Source organism: Tenrec ecaudatus, chromosome 16, assembly GCF_050624435.1.
Source record: "Tenrec ecaudatus isolate mTenEca1 chromosome 16, mTenEca1.hap1, whole genome shotgun sequence".
NCBI lineage: Eukaryota > Metazoa > Chordata > Mammalia > Afrosoricida > Tenrecidae > Tenrec > Tenrec ecaudatus.
This window is the reverse complement of record NC_134545.1, coordinates 53,399,258-53,419,384: the sequence shown is the minus strand read 5'-3', so window position 1 is coordinate 53,419,384 and position 20,127 is coordinate 53,399,258. Positions and strand designations below refer to the sequence as shown.

At 35.6% G+C, this 20,127-nt stretch overlaps 1 protein-coding gene and 1 pseudogene across 3 annotated transcripts in view; one reads left to right on the top strand and one right to left on the bottom strand.

Moving 5' to 3' along the window:
• HERC4 (HECT and RLD domain containing E3 ubiquitin protein ligase 4) overlaps positions 1-20,127 on the bottom strand; it is a 132,726-nt gene that overhangs the window by 67,216 nt on the left and 45,383 nt on the right. For all 3 annotated transcript variants that reach the window (XM_075534773.1, XM_075534774.1, XM_075534775.1), the window contains 8 exons: positions 16,396-16,526; positions 10,772-10,932; positions 5,619-5,695; positions 5,394-5,518; positions 4,246-4,305; positions 4,031-4,142; positions 3,143-3,332; positions 1,774-1,946 (listed from right to left, as the gene is read on the bottom strand). In XM_075534773.1, the coding sequence (XP_075390888.1) occupies positions 1,774-1,946; positions 3,143-3,332; positions 4,031-4,142; positions 4,246-4,305; positions 5,394-5,518; positions 5,619-5,695; positions 10,772-10,932; positions 16,396-16,526 (1,029 nt within the window). The remainder of the gene's footprint in view (positions 1-1,773; positions 1,947-3,142; positions 3,333-4,030; positions 4,143-4,245; positions 4,306-5,393; positions 5,519-5,618; positions 5,696-10,771; positions 10,933-16,395; positions 16,527-20,127) is intronic.
• LOC142429711 (procathepsin L pseudogene) lies at positions 7,187-8,165 on the top strand (annotated as a pseudogene).

The following is a 20,127-nucleotide window of genomic DNA, read 5'->3' as shown; positions in this document are numbered from 1 at the left end:
TTCCCTCGTGGAGCCACTGGTGGCTTTGAGTTGTTCCCTTGAGGATCGTAGCCCAAACCATAACCACTATGCCATCAGGGTTCCTATATGAAATCCAGGATGGGGAAATCAATAAAGACAGTAACTAGATTAATGGTTTCTTGGGACTGGGGGGAAATGGGGCTCTAAGCAACAATGAGTACAAGAAAGAACAAAGTTTTCTAAAATTGATTGCAGTAATGATTGCACAACTTTCAATATGTTTAAACTATTGTATGTGATATATGAATTGTATGTCAATGTAACTTTTTTTTTTAAGGTAAGCAGAAGGGAGGGGTAATGGAATATTTGGAAATAGGATCCAGTTAAAAAATAGATGTATCTTGAAAGTAGCAAGAAAAAAGAATCTGAAGAATGGAAACAACCTAATCTCTGAATTCTAGGAAAAATACATGCAAAAAGATAGAGACTCATCACATAAAATGAGAGCACCTTCCTATCAACAGTGTGAATTACAAAATTCAATTAACACTGAAATGCTACAAGAAAGTCTTGTTGTAGGGAAAGTAACTTACTTGCCCTACTTTCTCCAATTATACTGAGAAGAGAAATTGGTACTTGTCCTAGGAGTCTTGACCATAATAAATAAAAAGAAAAGTAATGGCGATGACCGTTTAAAAAATACCCAGGAACTTCACTTAAAAAATAAAATAGAAAAAAAAAAGGGAAAATAAAGGGTACATAAGGGCTCTTTTATAAGGACTCCTGGAGGCAATCTGGAACAGGCCATTGGGCTGCTATCCCAATGGTCAGTAGTTCTAAACTACCAGCTACTCTACAAGAGAAAGATGAAGCTGCCTGCTCCGATAAAGATGTACTATCTCAGAAACCCAATATAGGAGCACTATGACTCAAAATCAACTCACTGGCATTGGGGTATAGGGTCTTCCTCTGAGCAGAGTGGCTCCTTTATCCTCTCAGCATCTACCTTCTTACTACCAAAATGGATCTGAAAACACTAGACATTGCTGAGGGGCAAAAACTAAATAAAGATCAAAGGTTCATGTGAATTTTTCAGTCCCTCTGAAGGCTAAAAACATGTTTCTCCCTTAGGTCATGTCTCATGGACTCGTAAATAGCAAATCAAGAATACCAAATGGCATAACAGAGATATACCTACCAGCTGTCAGGGATGACTCAAATCCACCATTAATGAAACAGCTGAGGTGCTACTTCTTCATATAATTTTGAACTGCTACAAGTGTAAAGAGTACTATTTCTTACACTGGGAAAAAGGACAGGAAATAACAATAGGCATATTAATGAATTATGTATGCTTACCATTTAAAGTAAGTTATGTTTTAAGTGAAATGTACTACTTTGATTTAAGCCATCAGTACCCAATAATGAAAGACTATGAGATTAAATAAATGCTTAAAATCACAGCTAGGACCCAGTCTCCTTCAAATGATAAGCACCTATAAATATATAACATGTAATACTTTAACGCAGTATGTTCTTCAGAAGAAAATGTAGAGAGAATTCTAATTCATTAGTATGCTATTGTTCTGTCCAACTACAGACAAGTTTATAGATACATGCCTAACAAATGGAACCAAAGTTGCAAACGATATGTTTCTTCTTTAAAAAAAAAATTATAGGTGATAAAATTTCAAAAATGCAAGAGTATACATATTGTATGCCAATCTAAAACTCTATTAATGTTAAATAGAACAATTATAAATTTGTTAGTAGGAATGTGGAAAGAGGAAAATAAGTAACTATTGAACCTACCCTATGTAATATTTCTAAAACCTTTAATGCAGTATGAAGAAAATTGTTGAAAATTCTTCTTTCAGAAGGGGGAATGCCGATCTTGAAGAGTTTCAAAAGATGTACCACAACTTCCTTAAAAAGTTCTACTATCTTGAGGAATAGTGGAGGTTCAAGTACTGACCACCAGTTTTCTGTTATTAAAGGGTAAACATGCAAATAAATGAACAAAAAAAGTCACAATTTTCAAAATCATACTGATTTTTTTCTTCTAAACAATGGATTTTTTACACTTTGAAAATCCCAGGAAAATGCACATAACACAATATTTGGAATGTTTCTCAAGTTTATACCACCATCCCTCCATCCTTAACACTAGTCCTAAAAGTTAAGAAAATTAAGTAAAATATCAAAGGCCTATGGAATTTATATTTTTTTGTTTCCTATATATTAAAAATTCATGCTCTAATATAAAAACCAGTAATAAAAAGTACTTTGAAAATTATAATTTTAATATCTAAACAAAACACTTGAAATTATATTACTCTAGTACTCAAGGATTTTTTGAAGAGTTATCTCCAGAGTTCACATAATAAAAGTACCATCTTTTAAAAGGTATATTATTATTCCTAAATAACACAGAATCTGAACATTTTAAAGCATACTATGTATGCCCTCCCCCACATTTATTATTTGTAGTTATTAACATTAGCAACTAACACAATAATCCTATGAAAGACAAAAAACGGTTTTAAAACATCTAATAGGAAGGAAGCAATTCTCTTCAAGTCCCTACTTTGCTCAAATATTCCTGGGTAATTCCCTCAGATTCTTGGATTCTATCCCTTGCCTGTTGTTTCTTCTACTTCTCTTCGGCTTAAAACTCCTTGTCCTGATTTTATTACTTCTACATATCTCAGCTCCACATATAAGGAAAGCACTGTGTTAAGTGTAGCAAGCAAACTAAAAAGGCCAGGAGATAGAGTTGGAATCCATACAAGTAGAAAAATCAAGGCAAGAAAAGTTTACTTCCCAAACAGAGATCAGGTTAGCAGCAGATTCTCTTCTCAAGGAAGGAATAAAATCAGACAGCAAGTCAGACACAAGGCAAAGGTTGACACCAGAATTCAGAAAGAATTTACTATATTTCTTTACCAGTAAGATCATTCTCCAGAGGATGGGAGAGGGGAATATGGAAAACAGATTTTATCTTTCCTGACACTGTCTCTGCTGTTGTGTTCAATTAAAATTCTAACATCTAATATGCATTGCAATAATTACAAACGAGTAAAAGGCATCAAAAGCAAAACCATATTAATCTTTCTCCTACAACAAGGCACTTTCCTTTAAAGAGAAAGATTTCAAAAGAAAGTCAAAGGGAAATTCTTACCAAGTACTTTCAGTGGTGCCTTTTCTAGGTTCACAAGAGCTGTACCAAAGGGAATTGCTATTGTTGTGAAATTGTTGGAATCACTCATCAGGGGACATTCTGGTAGAGTAAGATAAAACCTCAGCGCTTCAACATCAGGTAAGGAACTAGTCAATTTAGGAATAAGATTCTTTTCCAAACTAGCTGCCACCTATATTTTGACAAAAAGTAAAACCTAATTCATTTCAAATGAATGCACTTTCAAAAAAATGTAAACTCTTTTATTATAGCAAATGTGAAATATGAAGAAGAAAAAGGAAGATAATGCCTTGCAAGGAATGTACTTCAGATCACAATGAAAATTAATGATTTAAGAAACCAAGACAATTTTATGTACAAATCTCAACTTAAATTCTCTAATATCTATATATAAATTTGTTTTGTTTTGTTTTAAACGTTTTATTAGGGGCTCATACAACTCTTATCACAGTTCATACATATACATACATCAATTGTATAAAGCACATCTGTACATTCTTTGCCCTAATCATTTTCTTTTCTTTCTTTCTTTTCCCTTTTCTTTTTTTACATTTTATTAGGGACTCATACAACTCTTATCACAATCCATACATATACATACATCAATTGTATAAAGCACATCCATACATCTATATATAAATTTAAGAAATTAAGAGCTTATTACAAGTGTTTAAATATTTGACAGTTAAGTTATATTATTTTAAAATAAATCCTCACTATTCTAATTCTTCTACTAGCATATTTCATAAAATCACAAAGTACATCATAAGACTATTAAATCATAAAGTTACTTGGGCTATAAACATATAACATGGACTGAAAAAAAACCCCGAATAGGCTAAATAATACAAATATATTTTAAAAACTAACCTGTTGAGATATCTGAGGATGTTCGGGTTGTATAAGTCTGTGGAATAAAAGTCTAGCAGCAGTCATATCAACCCCTGAAAATCTGACGCCTGTTCTATAGTGATCATCATTGCTTTAAAAAAATAAAAAGAGTTACATCTATGTATATTTTTATAATTTCAATTTATTCCACTTATTAATATAAAAAATTAGCATGTCATAAAATTTTTACTTACCTAACAGCTAAAAAACTTCCATTTAGGCAACCAGAGGAAGAAAATGTTCCATCTATCTCACTAAAAAAATTTTAAAATCAATGAGTAATTTAACTAATGGTTTTTCTTAAAATATAAAACAAAACATAAAACATTTTATTTTCTATCTAATGCTACAGAGCACTCCTCTGATATCAAAATAGACTACAATATTATTGCACAAATTACTAATAGATTAAACAGCTGATAAAAGCATTACCATTTACCCTGGATTTTCTCAAATATTACTTTCATCCTTTTGATTCATCAAAGCATTAACATATTCTGCAAAAAACTGTTACACATTTTAAAACCAGAAATATTCTCTTGTAAGTTTTAAAAATCCACAAATGGTGAATTGAATCTGGGATGTTAACTTCTGAAGCCCACACTTGACTTTTCAGAAGAACTTTCATTTGGAAAAATAATCTAGAATAAAAAAATGCTATCGAAGTGATCTACCTAAATACCAACAAGCTAATCAACACATAAAATCCTAAGGATTACATAAATTAATCTCTAAGTAAAATATCCAAGAAAGAAATAATGCTCAAATCATGTAGGTGGTATAAAAGTTAAACGACAGTAACCACCATGAAGTCAATAAGAACACTTTCACCTCAGACTAAAGCCCTAAACACTTTCAGTTGTCATTTACATCATCTTTTTCTGGCTGCTGCTAGATGCCATCAAGCTGGTTTCAGTCCATAGCAACCTTATGCACAACAAACACAATGAAACACTGCCCAGTCCTGTGCCATACTCTAGGCTCATGAAAATGAGCCCTGGTGATGCAGTGGATTTAGCACTGAACTGTGGTTCAAGCACACCAACTGCTCCTAAGGAGAAAGAAGAGGCAATATCCAACCATAAAACATTAAAGTCTAAAAACCCTAAAGAGCAGATCTAAATCTGTTCCACAGGGTCATTATCAGCTGGAATTAACTCGATGGCACTGGGTTTGGTGTTTTTGGTTATACATATGAAAGAAGTGGGAATTTTAGATGAGGTCTTTAACAATATCCATTATTTTGGAAATTTTTACCTCAAGTAAAAACTTGCTCTACGCTGAGGGTGGGTAGAGGGGTGTCAATTGTGTTCATGTATGTTTGTTAAAGAGTTTTTCTTACTTGGCTATCTCTACAGGAAACCTTCCAGAAGGGAAACTCAGCCATTTCTGAACTAGCGTTTCATTTACAGTCCAGATCTGCTTTGAAGGATCAGGACATCGAAAGTCATCTGGTGGCCCACAGTTCTAAAATGTAAGATAAGTAGATTTGTCAAAAAGGAAAGAAGGTATTATAAAAAGAAACAAGACACAAGCATAGTAACTATTTATATGACCATATTGTTACCTGGGGACTAGAGTAATGTGAAAAGCTTTGATCTCCACCTGAGAAAATTCTTTTAACACAGAAATAATCTTCATAATCTGAAAAATAAATAATTAAAATCCATAATTTAAATCAAAACGTTTACAGCGTCCACTTGCTGAGAATGTGCACAACAAAACAAACACCAATTCACTCCTCCTAAATGTACAATTTGGTGACAGTGATTTATATTCTTCGAGTTATACAATCATTTTCATCCTCCTTTTCTGTGTTGTTTCTCCTTCACTAATGTAAATGCACTGCCCTCTCGAAGGTTCTTATTAAACCTCTCAAACTGAAATTGTCAAGTTGGCCCTGCATACTAAAACCATAAAATAAAACAAACCATCAAGTCAATTCCAGCCATTTTTATGAATAAGGCTAAACTATCATTTGGCTTTAAGAAGATTGCAGGGGATATTTTTTATTTAAGTTTTAAAGATTATCTCAGGACTATAGTTCTAGGGGTTCTTATAGCCCCCCATGGCTAGAGAAAGTCTGGAGTCCATGAGAATTTCAATTTCTGGTCTGCATTTCCCCATTTTGAAAATAATTTTCCTATAGAATGCCTGATCAAAATATTTTAAGATTTTCACTGAGTACTATCCCTTTCTCCTGGTCTAATGGTCAAGGAGTTAGTAGCTCATGGAGACAACTAGTCACACATTCCATTTTCTCACCGTGTTCTCCACTCTCCTTTTTCTCTTATTCCACACGAATAAAGAACACTTGTATCTTAAATGGTCTCAAATGTTTCAAGTATTATTTTTTTGTATCATATAACGTAATTGAATTCTTCTCATGCATGGAGGTGAAACTGACCCAGTATTGTTTAATAAATAATCCCATAAGCAGCGTTTCATAAGTTTACAAGTTTTTGTAAACATACACAAAAATTTTATTTCTTGGGATATGAGGGAGTTTCAGGGTTAGTAGCAAAATAATTAAAAGATAATGGTTATACAATTGATGTATGTATATGAATGGATTGTGGTAAGAGTTGATGAGCCCCTAATAAAATGTTTTTTAAAAAAAGATAATGGAATTTTTGCACGAACTTTTTGAAGGCTTCTCTTTTATCTTTACTGTAGGTTCAGTTCAAAAAGAAGATGAAAACTGAGTAAAAGCCTAAAATATTGGTTCTTAAAAAGATATATATCCCAGAAATAGACTTCGAAATTGGTGGGCAATGCATGATACTTCACCAGATCTGATTGGAAAACAGTAAAAAGGGTTACCTGACAGACTTGGAATTATTTATAGGTTCCACATCACTTTTCTTTCTTTTTACTTTTTATCATGTCTATCCACAGTAGGATAGGCAGGATAATCAATTCCAAGGAGAAAACAACAAGGCCCACAGCTCCTGGGAGGACAGGGAAGAGTCGGAGGTGGGCGAAAGGGAAGAGGAAGCCAACAAACGCACGCAGGGATAAGGGAACAATACAAGATCTAAAATAGATGGGGAGGAGGGCGTAGAATGCCGGTGGGGTTTGATCAAGCCCAATGTGACCAAGACAAAGTATTGAGAATCAAATGACAATCTGGCTATCATTTGCTTGGGAGTAGTCTCAGCTGTTCTAAAACATGATCAAAGTCTAGATGTGCGGTGGAATAAGTGGAAGTCAACATACAAGAGACTATATGGTGCAAATGAAGAAGGCTGGAGAAGAGCAGTCTGGGAAAAAATATGAAGATGCTTGAACTGCATAATCAAGAATACAGCCAGGGGAAGCATGGCTACACCTTGGGCATGAATGTTTTTTAAATGATATGACCAATGAAGAATCAGGCAGGTGATGAATGGCTTTGAAATCCAGAAACTTAATAAACGGAAGGCATTCAATGAACCTCCTTCTGATAATACCACCAATCTGTGGATTAGAGTCAGAAAGGCTACGTGACCCCTGTGAAGAATCAGGGTCAGAGTGGTTCTTATTGGGCTTTTAGTTAAACTAGTACCCTTGAAGGGCAGATGTTCCGGAAAACTGGCAAACTTGTTTCTTTCAGTGAACAGAACCAGGTGGACTGTTCCTGGCCTGAAGGCAGTGAGGGCTGCAATGGTGGCCTCATGGATAATGCTTTCCTGTGTGCTCTTCACAATGGAGGCCTGCATTCAGAGGAATTTCATCCACCTTAGAATGGACACAGGAGATTGCCACTACAATCCTCAGTATTCTGCTGTCAATGATACGGGCTTCATAAAAACCCCTCCGCTGGAAAAGGCACTGATGAAGGCGGTGGCATGTGTGGGTCCCATCTCTGGTTGCTACTGATGCAAGCCAGATGACCTTCCAGTTCTATAAAGATGGAATTTATTTTGATTCAAGCTGCAGCAGCAAGGATCAGGACCATGGGGTTCTGTGGTTGGCTATGGCTTTGAAGGAAAAGACTCAGACTCAAACAACAAATTCTGGATTGCCAAGAACAGTTGGGGCACAATTTGGGGTACAGATGGGTACATAAAGTTGGCCAAAGAACCAAACAACCACTGGAATTGCTACAGCAGCCAGTTACCCTACCGTGTGAGATCACATGCACTAGGAAAAGGAAAATACCACGACGGCTTTCCCGAAGGGATGTTATCTGAAAACTGACCAGTCCTTATTGCTGGAATGAAATACTTCAATCACTGAGGATCCAAGTTGTGATTTTAATTGTTACATTTTTACACTGGTAAAATGTTACCACGATATTAACAACTGCTGCAAAGTTTTGTAATGTTGACTCATTGCTTGATGCTATGACTTGAACTTCCATTAAAAAAGATGTATATAGACACTCACTCTCATTCACTGAATCACTCACTCTCACTGACTCACACTCACTCACAAAAGAAAAAAAGATGTATATGAAGTCTTACCTTTTTAAATAAAACTTAAATTTCATGTGTAAAAAAATAGTGGAAAGAACTAGGAGGCAAGACATTTAGAGGTATAAATATAGGCATGCACATATGTACATATATTAATATATAACGAGAGAGACATAGATCTATATACATATATTTAAATGTTTAGTATTAAGGTTGTGGATGGGCATTGGGTCTCTACTCAGGTACTCACTCAACACAAGAATACTTTGTTCTAGTAATCTGGCAAATTGTGATTTTCACATTCCCTACACGATGGCTACAGTCAAAATGTGTGCATAAGCAAATGTGAAGAAAGCTGATGGTGCCCGGCTATTAAAAGATATAGCATCTGGGGTCTTAAAAGCCAGAGGATAAACAAGAGGCCATCAAGCTGAGAAACAACAAAGCCCAGAAAGAAGCAGCTCACCAGCCTGTGTGATCACGAGGTGTTGATGGGATCAGGTATCATGCATGAGAAGACCCAAAACAAGCAAATATACAAATACAAATGATGGGGGTTCGGAGTGGAGACCCAAAGCCCATCTGTACACAATTGGTTATTCGCTCACAGAAGGGTTTAAAAAAAGAACAAGACAGCAAAGGTGCAGTATAGCACTGACGGAGCACACAACATTCCTCTAGTTCTTTAATGCGTCCTCCGCGCCACTATCATGACTCCAGTTCTACTTTACAAATCCAGTTAGACTACAGCATATACACTGGTACAGATCCGAGCTTTCAACACACGCAATCCAGTACAGATAAAGTCCTCAAGAACAGTAATGGGAGCAGCAATACCACAATGGAAGGTGGGAGAAGAAGGGGAAGAAACAGGGAACTGATGACAACTAGGGTACTAACAACAGAAACATGGGCGAAGGGAGACAGCAGTGTAAAGCATGAAAATAGTAATTTATAATTTATCAGTGGTCCACGAGGGTGGGAGGATGGAGTAGGGAAGGAAAAGAGGAGCTGATACCAAGGACTCAAGAAGAAAATATTTTTAAAACGATGATGGCATATTTTTAAAATGATGATGGCGACATATGTACAAATGTGTTTGATAAAACTGATGTATGGGTTGTTATAAGAGTTATAAGAGCTCCCATTAAAATGATGTATGAATAAAAATAAATAAGCTAAATGAAATATACCTCATCATTTTTCTTATTGATGGTAAGAAGTTCTATGATATTCTAAATACATTTTAGGAACAACAAAAAGATAACCAATGTTATGGATTAAGTAATTTATAAATTTATTTTCTCTTTTAATAAAAGCTATACAAAAGTAGTGTGGCACACACAGCTTTTTGTTGGCAATAAGAAAATACATCAGCACTTAAGATGTCAAACATTATTAATAATGTCCTAAAACTGATTGTGGTGATATATGTACAACTCTTCTTGATATGATCAAACTATTGGATTGTATGATATGTGAATTTTATGCCAATAAAACCGTTTAAATCGCAGTAACCTTACATGACAGGAAACTAACTGACACATAAAATTGCCTAGGCTGTTTATCTTTGTGATAGCAGATGGTCAGATTTTTTCTTCCAAAGAACTGATAACATACACTAGACATATAAAATTGTAGCACCAAAACCAAATTATTTGCATTCAACAAACATTCAAGTTAACACAACACAATGAAAAGCCTGGGAAGGGTTGAGATCCATATATAGGGATTAAAAAATCAGGTTTTGTTTCAAGTTCAGACTCCATTTTGGATAGAAGTAAGAATGTCAACAGGATTTAGAATTATGCATTACAGAAGAAATAGTTGTGCTTTTTAAAATAAACATTTTAAAAATAATTTGTAAAAGATGTATCTAGGTGGTATAAATGGTTAACAGGCTGTTACTAACTGAAGGTTTGGAGGCTCAAATCTACCAGTGATGCTTGAGAAGAAAGGACTGGTGATCCACTTCTGAGCAATCAGTCAATGACAGTTCTATGGAGCACACGTCTATTCATGTTGCTTTGTTTTATTATCTTTTAAGTCAAAGTGTAAACATACTAAATAAAAGAATATCATAGAACTTCTTAACATCAATAAGGAAACAATGAGGTAGATTTCATTTAGCTTATTTATTTTTATTAATACATCATTTTATTCGGAGCTCTTACAACTTTTCTTTTTCTTGCTATTTTGACTTAATAATAGGTATCTTGAAATTCTTCCATTTCAGACTTTAAAAGTTTCATCATTCAAGAACAGCATTTTAATATAAGCTGTAAGGTATATAGCACACTTTTCATACACTAGCACTCACCAGCATCTGATGGACACTGCCCATTATAAGGTAACCAATTTCCTTTCACAGTGAAAGGACTTTTCCTGTTGCTGGTTGAACCAGTTCCTAGCTGCCCATTACCACCAAGCCCAAAAGAATAAATTCGTCCTGATGAAGGAACAAAAGCTGATGTGTGCTGCCTAAAACAGAATGATAGAAAATCTGAATTAGTATTACTTCCCAAACAATTCCATGTTTAAAAAGACATAGAAAATATAACCTAATGAAAGTATTATTTAAAAAAGAATTTATCAATAAGACCTTTCAATTTCTAAAATTTCTCTATATTCATTTATGACTTTATCCTAGACTAAATGCGCTAATTCCACACATGCAGACAGCATTAGTCAAGAAAATTACCACAAACATGTAAAATGCAAAAGGTCCAGATTCATATTGTTATTCCTCATAATAGATGAATTCCAACTAAAGGAGCATCTAACAATGTGGTACAAAAGAGAGGTTCCCTACCCACCCTTCCCTTCTGTCAGGGTGCTAACCTATGAAGGTTCAGCAGCTGAGTACTATCCAAATTTTAGGCAAGTAAACCACTACTAATTAGAAGCGACAGTACACAGGGTGACTTCCAAAAATTTGTAAAAAAATGGAATTGAAAGATTTTTAAAAACCCAACAATTTCTCAATAAGTCCATCAAGGTCAAGACAGTTTTGTCAGGAATGACACTAGCGAACACTGAAGGTATTGGGAAATTTACCATGTTAATATAGTCTGTTTTAAATTATTACTGGAAGAGTGTCCTCTAAAGGCTTATTAATATTAGGAAGCAAAAATCAGAAGGATTCAAATCACTATTTTAATGTAAAGTAACGTCTAATGATACCTCTATCGAAACTCTTGCAAACTTACTCTTGTTTACTAAAAATGAGCAAAAGCAATGTTTTGGTGGATAAGGACTCTGGAGAAGCTTTCCTGGGCATTTTTCTGCTAAGCTTTTAGCTTACTTTCTTAAGACTCTCAGAACAAGCAACTGTTATCATTCTTTGGCCTTCCACAGTAAAACAAAATGCTCGGAATACCTCAAAAAAACTGTTGCCATAACCTTTGCTCTTGACTCATCAAGTCTGCTTATGCTTTGATTGGACCACTTACTATACCTCTTGGTCTGACTCACTCCCATTGTGTCAATTCTGTTTATAGGGTTTCCGAGACTGCATCTCTTTAGTATGTGGCAGTTATGTAATTGTCAATTTGAGAGGATTATGAGTGAAGGGGTGGAGTCCAGTCTGTCAATCGGATCATAGCCAATGAGGCCTGTGTGGGCATGGCCTTCTCCTGAGAATTCTGGGAAATCCGGTACTTGCTCCTTGGAGCCTGGAGACATGTCTCTCTTTGCCACTCCCTGGGAGATTTTGCAGCTGACAAGACACATGGGAAATACCCTAGGGCCCTGAGCCCAACAAGCCCATGGATGCAACCAGACCTCTGAAGCCAGAGGAAACAGACGGCCCCTATCAGCTCTGAGATGCTTACAACACCATTGGATCAAAAGACTTTCTACCCACTGGCTTGTGATCATCTTGCATTTTTTGTGTGAGTGTGAAGAGGACTTTATAGATTGGTATTTGGACATATGGGCTGGTATCGGACTTACGGCCTTGGGTTGGGATGTTTTCTCAATGTTCTATTGCTCTTCTATATAAAGCTCTTTCTTATACACAAGTGTCCATAGATTTGTTTCTCTATTCTACCCAGACTAACACATAGTAGAAAGCCTTTTTCTCCTGCTTTGTGGTTTGCAGCCCAACACCTAACCCACTATGCCACAGGGGCTCCTATAGTTCCAGTACTCTAATTGTGTTTTGTGTTCAGAACCATACCCCATACTTCACCACACTATTACAATTCTTCCAAGAAATGCTCTAGGATTTGGATTTCCCTGTGCTATAATTTTCCATGGAAAGCTTTCCTCTATCTGTAGCTTATTCGGATACCAACAGTTATGGCACACATCAAGCAGAAAGTATACTCAATTTTTCTATCAGAATTATGCAAGCTGAACCAATTGAGATGTCTACAGTACTGATGTTTATCCTGCTAATCAATGATTTCTTTTCCTTGAAAATTAATGTGGATGATCAGCCACTATAGTTTTTGTCCTGTCCCTTCTTTAAAATGAGCTGTTCATTTATAAACTGATTTCTTTGGGGGCATTGTCCACATAAATATTTACTAAAACTTCAATGATTTCTTCCACTCAAGCTTCACCATAATTTCATGATAATTTGTTTTACTGATGTTTTTAATTTAAACATTAAAGTAAAAGTTTATTTTTACAGCTTTCCTCCAGATCCTGGATGCTTCCTCCCCGCAACTACCATGATCTGAATTCTACCTTGCAGGACTGAATAGGGCAGAGGTTGTACACTGGTGCATATGGGAGCTGGAGGCACAGGGAATCCAGGGTGGATGATACCTTCAGGACCAAGGGTGTGAGGGGCGATGCTGGGAGAGTGGAGGGTGAGTGGGTTGGAAAGGGGGAACTGATTACAAGGATCCACATGTGACCTCCTCCCTGGGAGATGGACGGCAGAGAAGGGGGTTAAGGGAGACTCCGGATAGGGCAAGATATGACAAAATAACAATCTGTGGATTATCAAGGGCTCATGAGGGAGGGGGGAGGGGGGAGAGAGGGGGGGGGAGAGGACCTGATGCAGAGGGCTTAAGTGGAAATAAAATGCTTTGAGAGTGATTAGGGTAAAGAATGTACAGATGTGCTTTATATAATTGATGTATGTATATGTGTGGATTGTGATAAGAGTTGTATGAGCCCCTAATAAAATGTAAAAAAAGAAAATGATTAGGGCAAAGAATGTACAGATGTGCTTTATACAATTGATTTATGTATATGTATGGATTGTGATAAGAGTTGTATGAGCCCCTAATAAAATGTTTAAAAATAAATAAATAAAAAGCTAAAAAAAATCTGACGTTTGTTTAACTTGAATTTAGTTGGAAAATTCAAGTTGCTCTGAGAGGGGCTCTTTTCAAACTGATACCTGTTCAGACATTATACACTAAGTTAGTCTGAATTTATTTACATACTTTTTCCATTTACTTTTTGAAGATCCCCACAAATATCAAGATACCAATACATAATAGAAACGCTTCCTTTGTTTGGGGGAGACTGACTTCTATTTGCATGTACACAGATTCCTCTAGTGGGAACAAACAAAAGAAACTGCAGAACTAAAGTTGAAAGATCCACCAGTATACTTTTGTTGATAGTAGTATTTCAGTAGTGTACATTTAGGAATAGAGTAAAAACATACAATTTAATACTTATGTTACTCCATCTCAAGTTTTATGTCTTCAAATTTGAAAAGCTCTCATTTATTATTTCTTTAAACATTACATCTCTCCTATTCATTCTATCATCTTCTAGAATAGTACGCCTACTAACTTGCAATGCATGATTTTGCATTTATAACATTTTTTTAAAATCTCATGTGGCAGCACCTCCTATGGTCTGGGCTTCACATGGTGCCAGGCTCAGGGCACACTTTATATAAGAATGAAAAATTTACAACAACAACAACAAAAAGAATGTTCATTAAGAATTTTTAAAAGAATGAGTAAGAAGTGCAAACCACAATGACCTTCATTAAGACCTCAAATGATCTGTTTTATAAATAAAAAGATACATAGAATTAGAATTAAAGAACAGCAATAAAAAACACAAATAATCAAGGCAGCCACAAAGGATGACAAACAGAAAATAGAGTAAAAGGTTATATACACATAAAGTAAGGTGATTTACTGTAACATCACAGAACCTTTCATTAAACAAAAAATATCAAGATGTGAAGCTACTGTTTTACATATTCTTCACCTATGTCTATACACACTTCTATAAGCGGTATTTCCATTTCTCTAACCCTTCCCCAAAGAAATCTGTGCTTTGGTTTACATAATATCAAATGGCAGTTTTGGCATCCAAAGGCACTCAATTTAATTTCATTTTATATGTTCTTCAAGTTCTTGGAATAGAAAGAATTTTAAAGAGGCAAGATTAGGGCTTCGGAGTAAAGTTTCCCAAAGAAATCCCTAAGGACAATTCTTGATACCTATTAGTCTGGGTTGACTAGAGAAACAAATCCATGGACATAAATGTGTATGAGAGAGAGTTTCATATTCAAGAGCAATTGAACATTGAGAAAACATCCCAGCCCAGTCCAGTCCAAGGCCTTAAGTCTAATATTAGCCCATATGTCCAATACCAATATATAAAGTCCTCTTCAGACTCACGAACTATGTGCAATAAAGCCAAATGCAGGACGATCACAAGCCACTGAGTAGAAAGTCTTTGGGTTCAGTGTCACTGGAAACATCTCAGCCCTGGCAGGGGCCTCTCTGTGGTTTCTCAGTCTTCCAAGGTCTGATTGCAATGTGTCACAGGGAGTAGCAGAGGGAGGTGTGTCTCCCGCCTCCAAGGAGGAAGTACCAGATTTCCCAGAATTCTCAGGAGAAGGCAATCAATGACCACACAGAAGTCTCACTGGCTCTCTCCAAATTGACAGCCTAGACTCCATCCGTACATTCTTAATCCTTAAATTAACACTGGACGAATAAACAGGTGGCATGCATTGCGGTGTTAGAGAACTATTTCCTTGGTTAACTTTTCTGTCATTTTCTCAACCATACTGTTTCCCACCCCCCTTTTTTTCCTCTTTTAAACACTTCTTTCTAGTAAGTTCCCATGGTTAACCTGTGTCTTTCAAGAAAATCTCATAAGGACTATCCCTTTGAAATTCCCTAAGAGTCTCCACAATGATATGGGCTGGTCTTGAAATTAACAGGTCCAGCAGATCCCCCTCAGAAACTTTTGATTGGACTTATTTTTACAATGCAGCCCAATTGGACTAAAACATGTGTGTTTCTGGGGTGAGGTGGTAGAGATGGGAGGGACACATAGTCTGCAGTAATTTACTGATTGCAAAGACATATCTAAACATGTTTAGTCCCACTTTAAAGAATAAACAGCTAGTCTGCTTGGGAAAATGTTAGGAAGCTCCTTTAATATTAAAAGATACCTAAAGAGTAGTCTATTCTGCAAGCAGCCTCCTGCATGAAGGCATTTGGCTTTATTTGTTTCTTGGGTCAACTTCATGGCTGTGCTTCACAATCTTGGCACTGCTCCTCTGCTCACCTTCAGTCAAGGTATGTCAGTGATATATCTGCTCCACTGCTGGTTCTTCTTTCATGATGGTTGCAGGATTCCCTTCTTGCTTCCAAAATGGCTCACTTATATCCAGAGAAATGGCAAAACTGACTAATCCCCTCCTAAGAGTCCTCTACCCCTTATGTGTATACACTCCCAATGACTCACGTGGAGGGAATTACAGAGACTATGGAGATACTATCCACACCAAGTGATGTGACTTCACTATATATGCTAAATACAATAAAAAACAGTGTGACAAACAGATAAACGCCTTGCCTCACATTTGTTTTAACAAATTATTAAGACTTCATCAACAAGGCATTTGGAGGTGATTGCTATACTTTAGTTATTTGATCCTTACATCTGTTAAGCAAATGTTAAAAAGACTAAAAAATTTTTATATATACATTAAGAGCTTACCTTCCACATGCAATCTGAGTGACAATGCTTCCCATAAGTTCAAAAACTTTTCTTGGGTTAATTTCATGACTAGTAGAGTTATGACCCAACTGACCATAACCTCCAGCTCCAAAAGTGAACACTCCACCTTCCTAAAAGGATAAAACGTAGTATCATTAGAAGACCTAATTTAAAAAAAATTTGAGACTAATTTTCAGAGGCTAAAAAGCTGATCTGAAATTCATCGTTTTTTAATTGTCCTAATTTAATTGTCAGTTAACAAAGGCTTTCGAAGTAAAATATCAAAACCTGGTCCAAGCTGAAGGTTAAATATTTTCACACATTTTAAAAATACTTAATTATGTAACCACTATACTTAAAGTTATCACTAAAGAAAAAAAATCATCTCTTTGCAGTGTCTTTCACCAGCATTCTACCCTAGTGAAATTTCACCTATGAAACGTCACAAATAAAAAACTGCCATTGTCTAGGTCTTTAAACTAGTTTTGCTTTGAGCATAAAGCTCTTCGAAGAGTATACGTAATCAGACTGCACAAATATGAGTATTTGTAGGTATAGCTACTACGTTGTAGAAATGTTCTTCCAAATAGATTTTTTAAATATGTAAATAGATTAGAGCTTATGTGTAAAAATGGGGAAAAAAAGGTGCAATGGCAACTTAGATCAACCACAATTACTATTTTTTAATTTAACGGATTTTCTTCATAGCCTTAATTATACATACAATTTTATATTCTCTCATTATTTAATAATCTACATATTTTATTATGTATTTATATAGCTAAGGAATGAAATGTCTTCCTAAAACCTTTAATCATAGAAAATTCTAAACAAAAACACACAAAAAATGCAAACACAGACAAAAAGATAAAATATAATAAACCATCATGTAACCATCACTCCATTTCAACAACAGGGGAAAGACATAATCTTGGTTTGTCAATGATCCCTCTACTTTCCTTTTTTTGGCAAGAGAAGCCATTGGACTACCTACTTACTTCAATGACTTTTCCCTCCCTCACAATTCAATGGTTTAAAATGGAATTATTATTTTTTAACTGGAATACTTTTAAAGCAAACTATGACCATCAAATAATCACACCTATATATGCTTATACATTTTCAATGGCACATATCTCCAAAAGATGAGCTTTTAAAAAAATCCTAATATCATTATAACAGAATTAGACCCTCACATATTTACATATATAGTCACAATACTACTAACAAAACCAAACTCATTGCCACCAAGTTGATTCCAACTCACAGCAACTGTGTAGGACAAGGTAGACCTGCCCCTGGTGTTTCCAAGACTGTAAAACTGACAGAAGTAGAAAGTTTCATCTTCCTCCCATGGAGGAACTGTTAAGCGAGTGGTTAGCAAGCCCAATATGTAACTCACTGAGGCTCCTTACAATAATACTGCAATATATAATGAAATTAATGTTTCTTGATGTCAACGAATACCCGGGCCATGTTTCAATTTCCCTATATTGTTGCATTATCTCAGACAGAAGTTCTGAATGGTGATATTTAAGGACAGGTAAGGGTGCCAAATTGTGTCAGTCTTTTCTGTCCCCACTAAACTGAATGTTGACTTTTGCCTACATTCATGATCTTCATCATGTAAAGTAAAACAGCAATTTTTGTGTATGTGTGAAATAGCGATTTTTCTAATTTTAAAATTTCTTGTATACTTACTAGTTTTAATTATATCACAAATAACATTTATCCTCATCAAGTATTAAATTAATGAGGTAAATTAAAATAAAATCTATAAATGTAGATTTACCAATTTTCATAAAAATTAGTTTTGTCCAAGCAATCAATTTTGCATTGATTTAGGAATATCATTATAAACCCATAATTTTTACATACCGTATATAGTTGTGTATAAGCTGAGTTTTTCAGCACATTTTTTTTTCTCATCTGCAAGGTGGTTTACTGGCCAGCGATAACGCATTTCAATGGCCGCATAGAACTCACAGACAATATGATTACAGAGTCTATTAGGGCAGTAACAAGTAACAATTCGGGATTGGCAAAGACTCGGGATATTCTTCTCGGTCAATATTCCTCAGCAGCGCTACAGGCATGACTCTCCGGTCCCTTGACTCTGCAGCCTCTTGACCTCTGCCATACTCTGGCAACTGTTACAAAGGTCTTTAGCTCTGCCAGTAAGTGCCCAGAGGTACCCCATTCTGCCAGAAAGCCTTGGTCCCAAGACACTCTAGCTCTGTGAGTCAGCAAATGCCCAGAGGGAGCGCTCTCCACTCCTATTCATGGGGACTCAGCTTTCTCTTGCTGACCATTTCAGCACATTTTTAATGCAGTTTTTGTGGTAAAATTAGGTGCCTTGGCTGATATCGGGTCAGCTTATACTCAAGTAATACCGTACATTATGTTTTTATTTTTGCAGCCATTTTTTTGGTACCCAGTGAGAGCTTCTTCAAATTGTCCTTCTGATATAACATCAGTACTCCTGCTTTTTATCTTACAACAAAATGTCCAATGTCTATTTTATACATTTTTATTGCTTCAAAAGTGGAGTGAAATTCTTCTCTAAGAAGCCCTCATTCTTAAGGAGGGACAGTCTACAACATTCAAGAAAGCTTATAACTACATTATACATCTTCATTATTTCTAGGTTAGTTCATTGACCACAGTGAGAAAAATAAAATAAGTAATACTGATACTTTGATTCAAAGTAAAAGTCACCGAATTTTAACTTAATTCCTAGGTGTTTTGGGTAGTAAACTCTTCTTAAAAAAGCTCTAATGAGGCAGTGGTTTAGATACCGGGTTGCTAGTTGCAAGGTCACTTGTTCAAACCTACCAGCTGCTCGGTAAAAGAAAAGATCTGTTTGCCTGGTAATTTTAGTCTCAGAAATTCTAAGGAGCATTTCTACTCTGTCATATATGGTTGCTGAGTCAAAATAGACTCAAAATTAATAGAGTTTCTCTTAAGTTAAAAATTATAAAGTGACATTTTTATCAATGTTGAAAATGTTAACTCCAAATGTATTATTATACACATTACAGAATGTAGTTTGAATTTTCTTCGTGGATTAGGTCTATCCTTAAACTATTTCCCACCAAGACGTGCATAGTAAAACACTATTCTTTAGAATCATAAGACAGGTGTGGTTGTATTTGTTAGATAGTCACACTCATTTATTTGTTTTCAAATTTTTGAAGTTTTTCTAAATATTTAAATATGGGAAAGTACCTCCAAAACTGGAATACACCCCTCCCTGCAAGCTATGTATTTTAAGTTTTTTGTGTTTTTTTTTTTTTAACAAAACCACCTTATCACCTTCAAAGTACTCTCCATTATACTTAATACATTTGTCAAATCTACGATTCCATTCTTGGAAACACTTTTCAAACTCATGTGTTTGGATGGCTGACAGCACCTCCCTCATGCTTTCCTTCACCTTTTCTACACTGTTAAATCACTGTCCTTTCACGTCCCTCTTCATTCGAGGAAACAAAAAGAAGTCACACAGAGTGAGGTCAGGTGAGTCAGGTGCATGGGGCAAGAGAGGCATGCTGGTTTTTGCCAAAACCTGGTGCACTGAAATGGCTGTGTAAGCAGGTGCATTAACATGGTGGTACAACAAGTTCCTCATCTGCCTTTTTTTGTCGCACAGTGCTACAATCTTTTCAGATCCTCTAAAGAGAAAACTTGATTAACAATCTGAATTGCTGGAACAAGCTCCAAATGAACAAG